General features: G+C 52.0%; 1 protein-coding gene across 12 annotated transcripts in view; it reads right to left on the bottom strand.

The window, feature by feature from the left end:
• The window catches only part of MICAL2 (microtubule associated monooxygenase, calponin and LIM domain containing 2), a 223587-nt gene that overhangs the window by 93105 nt on the left and 116601 nt on the right, over window positions 1-13881 (bottom strand). For 4 of the 12 annotated variants that reach the window (XM_043580680.1, XM_043580677.1, XM_043580679.1 and 1 more), the window contains exons 16-17: window positions 10618-10767; window positions 1423-1485 (exon numbers count right to left, since the gene is read on the bottom strand). In XM_043580680.1, coding sequence (XP_043436615.1) covers window positions 1423-1485; window positions 10618-10767 — 213 coding nt within the window. Of the gene's footprint in view, window positions 1-1422; window positions 1486-5946; window positions 6073-7282; window positions 7385-7613; window positions 7833-9085; window positions 9209-10617; window positions 10768-13881 lie in introns of those variants that run through there. The other 8 variants (XM_043580676.1, XM_043580689.1, XM_043580683.1 and 5 more) reach the window with 4 other exon arrangements.

The raw sequence follows: 13881 nt of genomic DNA, 5'->3' as shown, positions 1-13881 counted from the left end.
TAGCCAAAAATGATCCCATCCCAGTCACTAGTTTTTAAAGAACTGGTCATTTCGGAGGGCTGTGGGGCTGCTTTTGCAAACCTTTATGTATCTTTCAATATTCTTGTAATTTTGAAGAATCGGAGTATTTCTTACTACCCTCTTTCCTCTGTTGAATTCTAATTATTTTTTGGTTAATTGACTAGAACAAGCTGGAATGGCTGGACACTTCCAGCAGGCCAACATCTCATATTCCATTAGAATAATCTCACATACACCATTTCCCTTCTGTGAGCCTCAGCTGCCCCATCTATAAAATGGAGAGACCACCTCCATCCTTGTAGGACTGCAAAAAATGGTCCCCATAGAACCTGGGCCACACCTCACATGGCACTGGGCTCCCAAGAAGCACTTGGCAGATAGTTCAAAGCACTGCCGTTGGGGTGGCTTTTCACTTCCATGTTCTGGAACTTCTTCTCTCCTTTCTTAGATAGCCTTCACTCTGAAAATCTCTAGGTTGCTTGGGTTCCCTCCTCTGTATGAGTAAGACCAATACAGCCCAGCCAGGGTGAGTGCACTGGCTTCTCTTCGATGAGTCAAACATGGTGACAGGACTGTTGTCACCAGCACCAATCCCAGAGGCTGCAGCAGATGGCTGCCCCCCAACCCCCAAAGGAGGCAACCCTGGCAGCCTGAGCTCAGAACAGGACAAGCCTTCTCACCCTGCTCTCTACTCCCTTCTGGTTTGCACTCGCTAATGTCATCACTGTGTTTTACTCATGTCTACACTCCGGGCACAGGGCATGAGCTCTGAAGGAAGGAGGAAACAGGTTCCTGTGCCCATCTGTGGCCAAACAATGCTAACGTCCCCCTCTGCCCCCCCCACCACCTCGGGCCTGGAACTCAGCCAAGAATACCAGGTGTCTGGGCTAGGCTTCTCCACAGAGCTGGGACCCCATGACCACCTGGCCTGCTGTGAACATCATGAGGCCCACACGGCTCAGGCATGGTGAGGAGGTGTTTCCAGGGCCTCCAAGCTGAGGGCTCACTGAAAGAGGAAGTTATGACAGGCAGGGCCAGAGAAGGTCTCCTGGGCATATTTGGGCTGACACTCCTCTCTGAGGAGTCCCTGCGTGAGGAACGTCATAGGACAGGCGGTGGGCCTGCATGCCCAGGGATACGCTCAGGGCATGGGGGAGAGAGGGCAAGGATCGAAACCACCTTGTTTTGAGGAGGTCCAGAAATTACACCCTCGGAGTTGAGACTCAGGCAGGCCTTTGTGACTGTGACCTCCCAGTGGGCACCCACATCTGCACCTGTGTCCACTGGTGCCAGGCACCGTGCTGTGCCCATCCGTGTGCAATTCTCACGGCCTTGCGAGGTGGGTCTCATAATCCCCCTTCGCAGATGGGAGAGCTGAGATTCAGGGAGGCTCTAACTCACCTGAGGCCGCACTGTTCTTAAGTGGCTGGGATGGAAATGGAAATCTGAAGGTGACTTCTTTGCCTTTAGAAAGAGAGGAATCAACATGCATTTCAGGTAAATGAGCTTTCTTCCGGAATTCTCCTCCACTGGGGAAAGAGTATGTTTACTGGATCCTTCAGGCATGTTACACTGGTCAGTTTATGGCATTATTCCTGTCACCCTCAGGGCTAGCTGTCGTCACCTCCATTCTATAGGTTGGGAAACTGAGGCGCTGAGAGGCCCACCAACTCATCCAAGGTCACACAGTGAGTATGAACCCAAGTGCGACCCTAAGCTCATATTCTTCTCCCTGCAGTGCCCTGCCTCCCTGAGACACACCAGCACTCTGCTAACTAAAATTCCCCATGTTGGGATACACATAGTACACTTCCAAAGGCACTCTTATCCCAGGAAAAAAGAGAAAGACAATGAGGTTGAGGGAGGCCTTGAGATCTAGGCTTGTCTCAAATGAAACAAAGACATAGCAACCAGCCAAGACTCACCTAGCTTTGCTCCAATGTACAAATCTCTGCAGCAAACCCTGCAAATCGAGTTTTGGAACAAATAGCCCCATGTAGAGAAAGCTCCTTTTGTGATGTGCATTGCTCTTCTGACCCAGGAAGACTGACCCACAGTCCCCTCTTGCCCCGCTGCACAAACACTCAGCCGCCATCTTGTTCTCACAAGAGCTCACCAGCCTTGGCAAAGGACTGGCAGTCATGCCCCCCTGCTTGAAAAGAGAGGTTAACTAATGGTTGATTGGGGGCCAGTACCACCACAGGAGGGCCGGTCTGATGGGATGGATGAGTCGAATGGTGCTGGGAACATACGAGTGGACATGATCCCTAGTCCAGTCCTTGGAAGACAAGACTCTGGTAAGGATCTAGATCCTAAATGAGAGGACCTAAGGAAGCCATGTGACACCATTCAGGCCAAACTCCCAGTGGCATCACTGAATCTTAGAGCAAAATATCCACCTGAGAAGGCAGGCAAGTAGAATCTGAAGGCAGAGCCCTGGCCACATCACTTGGGACTGGTGATCCAAGTTTGTATCCCTGTGAGGAACACGTGGTCCTCGTACGAGTTTGGCTAGGTCTGCTCCCAGGTGGAGGTGGCTATCCCTGGATCCTCAGAATTGGAGTGTAGGGCTCTAGGGCAGGAATAGAGACACGGTGCTGCCTGAAGTTTGCCAGGGACCAAACATCAGTCTCTAAGTGCATTTTCCTTCCTCTGGCTTCCCTGAATGGAGGCCAGCTTGCGGCTCTGGGCAGTGAGAACAGCCCATAATCTGCTGGAAAGAAGCACTGAGGCCTCAGGCTCTCTCCAGGGGAGAGGCTCCCGGAGCTCCTTCAGACTGAATGAAGTGGTTTGTCACCAGGCTGCCACTTACTTTAAGGGGCAGCCAACCCTCTCTTCAGAGGAGGCCATCACCCTGCCAGATTCTGTACATGCACAAAGTCCAGTGTTGAATCAGTGGTAGGGTGGGGCTCAGGAGAGGGAGGGATATTGGTGGTGTGTGGGGGCGGGGAGTGCAGGGCCACTGGCCGTATCCTCTCCAAGAATGCTTGAAACTTGGAATTTACCACTCATTCCTAACTGCCTACAAGGGCTTCACAGTGAAATCTGAAGGGTATTGTGAATGTTGAGTCCAAATTTGGTCCTTTGTACAAATGGAGAAACCAAGGCACAAAGAAGGTGAGTGGCTTGCCCAATGTCCCAGGGTGGCCCTTTCTAAGAGCTCTCCACTCACTGCCAGCCACCCTATGACAGGCACATCAGCCTGTAATTAATAAGCTCAATTATACTACTGCCTGATGGTCAAGGCTGGCTAGAGAAATGGAATAAGAATAAGAAATAGGGGTGACTCTTCTACCACAACCTGGTAGAAACAAGGAACAGAGCTGTAGGGGGAGCAGAGGGCCTGAGATTGGCCATCCCAAAGCCCACTCTACTTGCAGTTCTCCATGCTCCATGTTGAGCTCTATGCGGTCACAGCCTCCGGGCTGGTGCCTCTGACAAGGACTCCATTCACACTGGGCTGGGGTCAGGAGGGCTGGGTACCAGTCGCCTCTCTGCACCTTTGTTTTCCTATCTGTGGCTCTACTCTCGCTCAGTTCTCTTTCCCAGGAAGAGCCCTCCTACCACTCCATTTTAAATTCCTACCCAACCCCAGCCTACCAGGTCCCTGCTACCTGCTATAATTTTTCCATAGGATGTACTGTCTTGTCTTCTGATGTACTGCACAGTTTATTCACATATTATCATTGACCATTTATTTCCACCTACAAGGATATAAGCCTCACCGGGGAAGGAATGTAACTCCATTGATACCTATCCCAAGAGCCTGAAGTGCCTAACACTGAGCTGTCTGTTGTTTAATAGATGTTTGTTGAATGGCTGAATGTTCACTAACTGCCTTGCTTCATGGGTGACATTGGTTTAAAGCTCCTTGAAGAGCCCAATGGAGAAGCAGCCGAGGGCTCCAGTGGAGCATGATGAAGATGTGACGGGGAACGTGCCTATTGACGTTGACAGACGTGACAGAAGTGCCTCTGTCAGACCTTGGTGGCCTCGCCAGCACTTAGAGATCAAACACCTACTAGAAATCAAGTCAGGGAACTTGGGAAGGGTGGTAGCTTTTCTTGTCCCAGCTCTGCCCTCAGGCCAGGCCACCATGAGCATGAAAGAAAAGCAGAGACAAGAAGGGATCTTGACCAGGGGTAACTGAAGAGGGGCTGAGCAGGAGAGAAGCACGGTGTGGGCCTGGCTGCCCAGCCAGGAGCACCAGCCACTGCCTGCTTGTGCCCAGGCAACCTCACCCCTTCTCGTCCTGTCATGGCTGCCACAGCAGCAAGTACCGTCCCCACCAGGGAAGGCTCCTCTCCCGAGCTGGGCAAAATGGCTGCTCCGCAGCCTTGGTGATGGTGATGACAAAACTGCCAGTCTCCACCCAGAGAGCTCACTATCACATGAGCCAGGAACCACTCTCTTGTTGATGAGAAAATACGGAAGCCCAGATAGGTCAGGAGACTTAAGGTCAAACAGCCGACCAATGGCTGACCTGGAGCAAGACGCTAGGCGTCTTGGCTATGGCTATCTTCCGTGGAGCTGGAGGTGTTTGTGTTTCTCCATGTCACCTCTTGCTGCCCTTCCAGGGGGTCATTCACACCCACGACTGGGACTGTGGAGGAGTGGGGGGCTGATAATATTCCTTGCTCCTTTCTTAGTGACGTTCCCTGTACTCTTCTCCCCACAGCAGTGGGAAGTCACTGGGGGTGGGACTCCCAACTACAAACCAAGAGACAGCTCCTCTTGTACACTCAGGTAACATCAGGTGTTTGAGCTTTAGCCTAAAGCATGGGAGCAAAAGAGCAGTAACTGTGATGGGGGACATTCAGCCTTGCACGCCCAGACGAGTCTGGGGAGCTAGATGGACCAGATGTGTTCAGAGGAGCACAGTTTGCAAGGAAGGGACCAAGCCTCCTTCATGAGCAATAGCTAGACAAAGTGGGCTTCACATCCATTTTCAGGCTCATCTACTCTAGGGGCCAAGGTTCCCAGAGACCAGCCCTCTCCCACCCCCACCTGGCAGTGTTCTCAGCATACTCAGTGACAGGAGGACAAGAGGGAAGCCAGAAATTCCTCCACAACCACAATCTAAAAATTGTTCACGGGCGCATTTCATTATCTACCTAAAGTTCGCTCCCTACCCCCGCTCCAAGCCGACCTCTGCACTGCTACCTGAGTCAGCCTTCTAGAACACAGAGCAGTGGCTTCTGTGGCTATGAGAGGACGGAATGAAACCCCTTAATACCAAGAGTAGACTGACTCTCACCCTCATCCTCCACACTCCCATAAATACTTTTATTCCCAAAGCAAGTTACACCAGAATTCTCTTTCCATTCACGCAAGCCCTGCCTGCCTTCCTCTGCACATGCTAGACCTTTCTGAAATGCCCTTCCCTTTCTGTGTAACCTTCGACACTTGTTTCCCATATTGCCTACTCTGTGAATCCTTTCCAGACTTCTCCCCCTCCCTGGGTTCCTATAAACTTGCCCTTTCTGTGCCTCGGAATTAATGGATAGTGTTGACAAGTAGTAGGTTCGCCATGTGAAGCTGCCATTTTGCTAGGTCAAAAACAACCAAATACTGGCCATCTCCTATGTAAAATGTTACTCATTTCTATGCTGCTGTGCTGTTCATCATCAAAACTGGAGTAAAAGGACCGTGCCGCCCTCCCCCTGTTTCGGCATCCGGCACACGGTGGCATATGGTGGGTGCCAAGATGCACAGCACTGTTCGGCCAGTTTTTGTGTGCTGCCTGTTCTGCTTTGGGGCTTGCTTCAACACAAAAACAAATGAATCTGGGACTGCTGTAAAGCATCTTACAAATCCTCATCGCCTCCAAAGCAAGCTCCTGGCATTTGTCTGCACAGGGTGGGCAGAGGAGAAGATCTCAGAACATGCAGAGGGTGGGGGAAGCTAATGGTACGGGACGACTACCTTTCTGGCAGGAGAAACAGAGTCAACAGTCGATGGAGAAGAAGTAGCAGCAGGATCAGGAGATGGAAGGCAGGAGGGAGAAGCTGGAGTGTGCTCGGGAGACAGATCTTTAGAAAGTAGTTTATTCTGCACAGAACAGAAACAGAGGAAGCTGTGATTATCCCTGGGGCGTGCACCGTGATGCTCGCCTCCACAGTGAAGCCCCATGCCTACGCACTCAAGGATGGGAAAAGAAATCCAGGCCTGGGTCTCAGGACAAAAAAGAAGCCTCGGTCTTTGGAGCCCAGCAGGACCGCCTGGCTCCCGGGTACACGGCATTCTGCTACAACTATTCCGGCTCCTTCATCACATCAAAAGAGCTGCAGCTGCTCCATCCTAGTCCTGCGTCCATCTGCCGCAGATACCAGCGCTAACACCTGACGCTCTCACTCTGGAGTTTGGGGTCACGTAGCAGCTGCAAACTTAGGAAAGGAGAACCCTGGGCTACTGTGGAGGATGGCCCCTGGGCCCCAGAAGTGAACTAGATGCAAAGCATCCCTCCGCTGTCAGTGACTCTGCCAAGAAGCAGAGGACACAGGTCTGGAGGAGATGGAGCGAAAGCAGCAGAGGGGTTATGTCCTAGGAACCAGGCTGCCTGCGAGCGGGGGGCGGGGCGCCTTTCGCACACATCCACTGTGGGGACCTCACTATCAGCTCTTCCCGCTCCTCGCCAGCCCTCGCTCTTCTCTTTAGTGAGTTTCGAAAGGAGTACCTGGCCTGCAAGGGGGCTGCGCTTCCCATTCTCAGGCAAAGCCATTCTTCTTGGCTGATGCCGCCTTTTGGGAAAGCAGAGCACAGGTTACAGCCTGTGCTTGGCCCCATCACTCAGGATCTCCCCGGTCGGGGCCACGGGGAGATTCCCCCATCATGCCTCCCAACATCATGAGCAACTTGTCCTTCACGGTCAAGTCACTGTGATGTGATTCCTGACAGTCCAGCTCTCCTTCTCTGTGTTGACTCTCAGGACGCTCAGAGCCTACTCGGACCCCTCTAGGATCTAAAAGCATTCGGTTCTGCTTCCTTTGACCTGAGCCCACTTTACTACCTCGCTTTTCCCTTTGTCATGATTTATCTACATATTTTTGCATCTTCTCATGTGGGTCTTTTTTAGACGCCGGTCCAAGTTCTTGCAAAGTCAATAGCTCCTCATGCTGTGGAAGGAGGAGGGGGAGGGTCTGAAGCTGCACAGACAGAGTCGTGGTCACTTTGCTGGATGTCCAACATGTGGTCACTTTGCTAGATGCCCAACATGTGGATCCCTGGGCGGGGGAGGGGGCTCTGAAAGCCCCTTGTTTACCTGTGGGAAATCCCCATGTCCAAACATGGAGGCGAGGTGAGCTGCCTTCTCCTTAATGTTCTTTTTGTGAAATTCCCTGTTGGCCAAGTTCTGAGCCCTCTTCTGCAGGCCAGGTGAGAAAGAGGAAAGAAAAAGAGACAGTGACAGAGACCATGAGGGTCAGGAGAGAGGTTGGGGGTTTGGGGGGAAGGGGCAGGCTTGTCTCGGCGGGACGGAGGGGACAGGGAGTGAAGAGGAAGAGGAGGAACCCACTGTGGGCAGAGGGAGGAGGGGAGGGAAGGAAGGCACCCCCAAACACAGGCAGAGGAGGGGCACGGAGCAAGGCTTTCACCTGGAGAATCCTGTCCTCCACTTGCTGCAGCCGCCGCAGCACCCCGGAAAGGGCCAGCGCTCCCTGGCAGGCAGGGGGCAGAGCAGGAGAGCTTCCTGGCCCACCCAGCTGCAGGTCAGACTTGGCTCTGGCTCTCCAGGGTCTGCTCGGGCACTCGCAATCAGCAGACACTTGCTTTAGCTCTCGGAGCACGTGCCCCGTCACAACCACCGAGGGGAACTGGGAGAGAAGGAAAATCAAGCTTCCTTCCCGACTGTGGCCCATTCACACCCAACCCACCATAAGCCATCCCCAAGCTGACCAGGGGCAGAGGGCACGGCAGGTGCTGCTGTCAGTCAGATTCCCCGCTAACCCGGGGTCCCGACTCTCCACCGTCGACATCCTCAGTAACGATACACAGTCTCCGGCCTCCCCCCAAACTCACTGGATCAAGACCTGTATGAGGCTGGTCTCAGTCCCAGCTGCACCCTGAGGTCACCTCGGGCACTTAGAAAAAGTAACCCAAGTTTGGCCCCACCCCCCAGGGGTCTGGTTTAATTGGTCTGGGGTGGGTTCCAGATATTTCTGAAAAACTCTCTAGGGGCGCCTGGGTGGCTCAGTCGGTTGAGCGTCCAACTTCGGCTCAGGTCATGATCTCACGGTCCTTAAGTTCGAGCCCCGCGTCGGGCTCTGTGCTGACAGCTCGGAGCCTGGAGCCTGCTTCGGATTCTGTGTCTCCCTCTCTGTCTGATCCTCCCCTGCTCGCTCTCTCTCAAAAATTGGTAAACACTAAATTACGAAAAAGAAAGCTCTCTAGGTGATTGTGACGCTCACAGACAGAAAGCCGCTGGAATACACCCACACGGGCCTCGCTCGGCCTCCACCACCTGGAGCGACACAAAACTCCTGGTGCTGACGAGCCGCTTCTGAGTACTGTGGTCACAACAGTGTTTCTGTTCCAATTCCAAACCCAGAGATGCTAGCTGGAAAAAGCCTCAGCCCGCGGCTGCCAGTTGCCTCCCCGGCCCTGGCTGGTCCTGGTCTGCTCGGGCACCGGGAGAGGCCTTCGCCACATCCCAGCCTCACCCCTCCAATGGTGTGCAGCCAACCGGTCACCTGAGCTCAGCCCAACACCACTGCCGCTTATCCATCCGTTTCGAAATCTGCCTATTCAAGTGGTCTGCAAATAAAGCTACGTATCCCGGAGCTTCGCACAAAATCCCCCACGCGGTACAGCCGGTTCTCGCCCGAGCAGATGCAGCATCGAGGGCGTAGTCGTTGGGCAGATGTTACTCCTGACTGGCAGGTATTTCCAGATGCTGCATGCCTGGTTAGTCTTACCTATAAGGGCGGTCACCCCAAGTTGTGTCTGCCTTCCCAGAGATTCTACAGTCAGCCCTACATGGGCTGCACAGCCAGCCACTGACCCCGCCCCTCGGGGTGAAAGTCCCCTCTGACTTCAGCACGACAGCGTCCACTGGAAGGAGCCCTACCTGCCTTTTCAGAGGAGGTGATGGGCCGGGTGTGGACTCCTCCGGCCGGGGGCAGCGAGAGTTAACAGGTGGGTCAGAGGAAGAGCGCAGGACAGGCTTACCTATCCCTGAGATGCGGCATTCCTGGGAGGAGGAAGGGAAGTCCAAAAAAGCAGCCACGGGAAACATGAAGGAAAAGGTGAGTCAGACTGAGAACTTGGAGGGAGGAGAAGAGAGGTGGGCAGAGACAGCACCCCTGCAAGCTGGGCCTTACTGGGAAACCTGAACTCTGGCTCTCTGTCCATGCGAACAACAAGTCCTGGAGTCCCCTTCTCTTGGACAACGTGTAAATCCCAGGGAGGCCTTGCTCTTGGCTTAGACCCGGGGCACTGGGCCTGTGCCGCCAGGCCATGCCAAGCCAGGGTGGCCAGCCCTCGAGTCCTCCTGGAACTGGCAAAGCTCCCGGAACACTAGATGCTACATTCCTTCTGATGGAAGAGAACCCTCAATGACACTTGGGGACTTCTAGGGGCAAAGCCTCCAGAAGGGGCAATTGAGAGAAAAAAAAAAATTCAGAGAATTGTACGTCTCGGGAAAACGGCCCCCTTATAGCAACAAAACTTGGCTCCCTCCCTGGGGAAGGTCGGTTTGTCCCGGAGGGGGCGTGGTCCACCATCAAGGCCAGACAGACATTTATGATTGCCTGTAAACCCAATCAACCAGGTGTTTTCTAAAAGAGAACCAACCCCCTCATCCCAAGCTCTTGTAATTTGACGGCTGCATCCCAAAGGAGTTCAGGGGAGCAAAATGAACCTCATGAAGCTCAGACCCTAGAGTCAGAGTCTGGAGAGCAGTCAGCGCAGTGTGCAGCCTGGCCCACGGCATTCTGCCTCTTTCAGCCTCACAGCCACCCCTGCTCAGACACAATGGCCCTGCTAGCCTGACCTCAGTGAACACGGGAGAGGGGATGCCAGAGAACCCTTGGGGAGGGCTGGTCCCCCGGAGCTTAGACCCGTGACTCAGTTTCCCCTGGTTTGCACATGTCTTCTCACTCTGGCCTTAGGCTCCTCTGCAGCCGGCATCTCAAAGATGGCTGCAGACCAAGTCATGGTTACAAGGTGGAACCAAATTCTGGATTTCTCCTCCAGTGCAGAAGAGGCATCAGCAAACTATGGGCCCCAGGCCAAATCTGGCCTGCCGCCCGCTTTTGTAAATTCAGGTTTGTTTGCACACAGCCACGCACATTTGTTTAGGTATTGCCCCTGGCTGCTGTCATGCTACAAGGACAGAAATGAACCGTTGTGAGAGAGATAGCATGGTTCCCGAAGCCTAAAATATTTGCTAGAGCCTAAACTTGCTATCTGGTTCTTCTTGGAAAAGTGTGCCGACTTCTGATCTAGAAGGAGCGCCAGTCTCACCCGAGCCAGGCCTGGCTGGCCTACCTGAAAATCCACCACTAGCCTCAACTGGCTTCTGCTTCTGGTTTCTGCTGGCTTCTCAGCAGGTTCTGGTCACCAGGAAGGCAGGTCCAGCGAGCATCTGACAGGACTCACCTGCTTCACGAGCGAGGGGTTCCGAGAGTTCTCCTCAAACTTGGCCAGCAGCTGACTTGCCATGGACTTGACTTTGTTCTGATTTCCACCTTCTTTATTGCTGCCGCACTCTTGACTGGAGCGCAGGCTCCGGCTGGAAAAGGCTGAAGGCTGCAAAGGCCAAATTGAGTACATTGGTTGTTGGATCCTGGCACCCAGATATCAGGAAGGGGCCTGGGGACTCAAGACGGGGGACTAGTTTCCTGAAGAAGGACACCATGGTCCGAGGAAGTGAAGCAGAAGCAGGAGGTGATGCCCATTGAGACAATGCTCATATCTTCCCAAAGGACAGGCACACCCACCTGGGAGCCAGACAGGGTTTGAAAATGGACTCACTTCCTAGCCCCGTGACCTTGGCAATTTACTTAACTTCTCTGAAGTGTCCTCATCTGTAAAATGGGAGCATAACCCACTTCCTCTGGTTGTTGGAAAACTCCAATACAATAAGGAAGTGACAAGCAGAACAGTTTTCCAAATACACCATGTGGCATCAGAGGTGAAGGGTCGGGGGAGTGGGGGTGAGGAAGCAAGAGGCAGTATCAGTCAGGCAAGGCACGGGCCTTGGGCTTCTTTCTCCTCTCTCCTCTGCACCCCAATCCCAACTTCAACCAGCCCTTCTCTGTTGTTGCTATCTTTAAAAAAACACCTTTTAATCTGGAAGTCATTTTATTTTTTTAAGTTTATTTACTTATTTTGAGAGAGAGAGCAGGGGAGTGGTGGAGAGGAGAAAGAAAATCCCACGCAGGCTCTGCACTGACCTCACGGAACCCAATGCGGGCCTCGATCCCATGAATGCTGAGATCATGGCCTGAGAGCCGAAACCAAGGGTCAGACACATAACTGACTGAGCCACCTAGGCACCCCTAGAATAATTTTAGATTTACAGAAAAGCTACAAAGATAGCACAGGTAGTTCCTATATACCCTCACCCAGATGCTTCTAATGTTAGCATCTGGAATAAGGCATACTACCAATCCCAAAACTTAGAAATTAACCTGGCACAATTCTATTAGGTAAGCTAGAGACTTGATTCAGACTACTCTAGTTTGCCACCAATGTCCGTGAGGTTCTAGGGTACCAGTCAAGGTCCCACATGGCATGTGGTTTATCACGTCTCCTCAATCACCCTCATCTGTAAGAGTTTCTCCATCTTTCTTTGTCTTTCATGACCTTGACAGTCTTGAAGGAGACCGATCAGCTATTTTGTACAGGGTACCCCAAGCTGGGTTGGTCTGCATGTCTCCTCATGATCAGAGTAAGGTCGTGGGTTTTGGAGAAGATGCCACAAAGTTCAGAAGTGTCCTTCTTGCTTTATATCAGGGTAGGTGCTATCAGTGTGACCATTACTTGGTTATGCTGTTTTATCAAAAGGTATTCCATGTAAGACTTCTTCGGCTCATCCGCTAAACACTAGAACCTGGAAAATAACTGGTGTTCATGGAAAGTCCTGTCTCCTTACCACAAGATCTGCTCCCATAGGCCTCAGAAGTAAATACCATCATATCTGGTGGGCAGTCTGCTTTCCCAAGGGGGCAATGAACCTCCTTCAAAGGAACAGATGTTCTCAAGATGACTAAGAAATGTTCATTTAGCAGAAAGTCATGGGAAGAAGCAAGCTAAGGTCTAATGATTTTTTTTTCTTCTGAAGAGTCCCTAAGAGCCCCAGGGGAAACCTTGTATGCATATAGCCACTCTGAAGTGTTAGACAAACACAGAGTCACTCCGACTTCAAAGTACGGAATGTAACTGTGCATATCAATACAGGCTTGAGAAGAAGAGGGTAGGTTTACTGGAGTGGTCACTGTTTGCACAAAGTCAAAGTGGGCCAAGACACTGGGTCACAGACTGGCGCTTCTCAGAGGTTAATGCGCATAGGAATCACCGGCGGCGGCTCTCTTTCAGATGCAGATTCAGATTCGGGGGCGTCTGGGGGAAGGGACACTGAATTCCTAACCAGCTGCTAGGTGATCCTGCTGCTGTTGGCTCCTGGCCTACATTTTGAGCAGCGAGTATTTGGAAAGAATTATTCCTTAGTTAAATCTGACTTTAGCAAAATGGCTGGCTCCGATCACAGTCCAGCAACATCTCAGATGGGGCAGGAGTAACCAGATTTCTTCCCACACTCTGACTCCTGTGTTGCCATCGACAGAAAGAGCACAAACACTCCCTCAAATGAGCCGCGGATGAAAGGCAGGAGCAGACCTCCACGTGAGACACGCATCCCAGGCAAGCCTCTAGGGAGGAGGGAGGGGCAGATCACAGGCACTGTAAGTGAGAGTCAACACCCCATACTGGGGAAAGTGGGAGGTCTCTCCTACCCTGTCCCTCAGCCTCTGCTTCCTCTGCTCAACCACCTCCCTATTCACTGGCTTCTTGCGCACACAGGAGCCAAGAGACAGAGAAACAAACTCTCTTGAAGGGATCAAAGAAGTTCTAGAAACGGTTTGGAAAAGGGTGATGTGAACTCTTTGGATAAAATGTATTTGTACACATTTTAAGACATGAGCTGAACTCCAGGCTTCCTTGAACTGAGCTCATCTTTGCCCCTTCCAGAAAATGCAATGAACAATAGGCAATTCCCCCAACCCCCCAGGTTGGGCCTTGTAGCTCTATTTGTTATAAAGGTCACTGTGTTGAGAACCAGTGTCTGGATCCCGGTCGAGGCTTCCACATGAAGCAAGTCACAGACATGAACGACAGTGTCCTAAAAATATACAGCAATAATGCACCTTCATCCACATAAGGTAAAGTCTTTTCTAAGTCCTGTAACTCAGGTATAAATGTATTATACAAACTGTCCCGCATGCCTTTGGGGCTTAATTATGACATCCGCCGGTAGGCTAGCTAAAGCCGGCATCCTACAGTTCACTGACAACATCTATGCTTGTTTTTGTGGGGTTAGGACAGCTTTTTCAGATGGTATGAGTACCTCCGGTCTCTTTAAAGAGCCTCCTGGGGAAGCAGGAACGGATACTCTCTTTTTGGCCAGATCGATTTTTCAGCAGGAGGCAGACTGGTGCTTGGTTTGGACAAAGTAGCTTGTAATTTTCCACTTTGACCAGAAGGTGGCACTTGTGGGCCCTGGGACATCTGCCTTAAGGACTAGAAATGCGTAAAACAAAAGGTAGAAACAATGACTGGGAGACAAGAGGGGCTGCTGGTGCCCTGTTCCTACTTGCTGTTAATAGCGATGATATATTGATTAACACAGGTGCCAGATATCAT

Source organism: Prionailurus bengalensis, chromosome D1 (genome assembly GCF_016509475.1).
Source record: "Prionailurus bengalensis isolate Pbe53 chromosome D1, Fcat_Pben_1.1_paternal_pri, whole genome shotgun sequence".
NCBI classification, from domain to species: Eukaryota; Metazoa; Chordata; class Mammalia; order Carnivora; family Felidae; genus Prionailurus; species Prionailurus bengalensis.
Note: the sequence above shows the minus strand (reverse complement) of the source record. Positions and strands in the feature narration are given on the sequence as shown.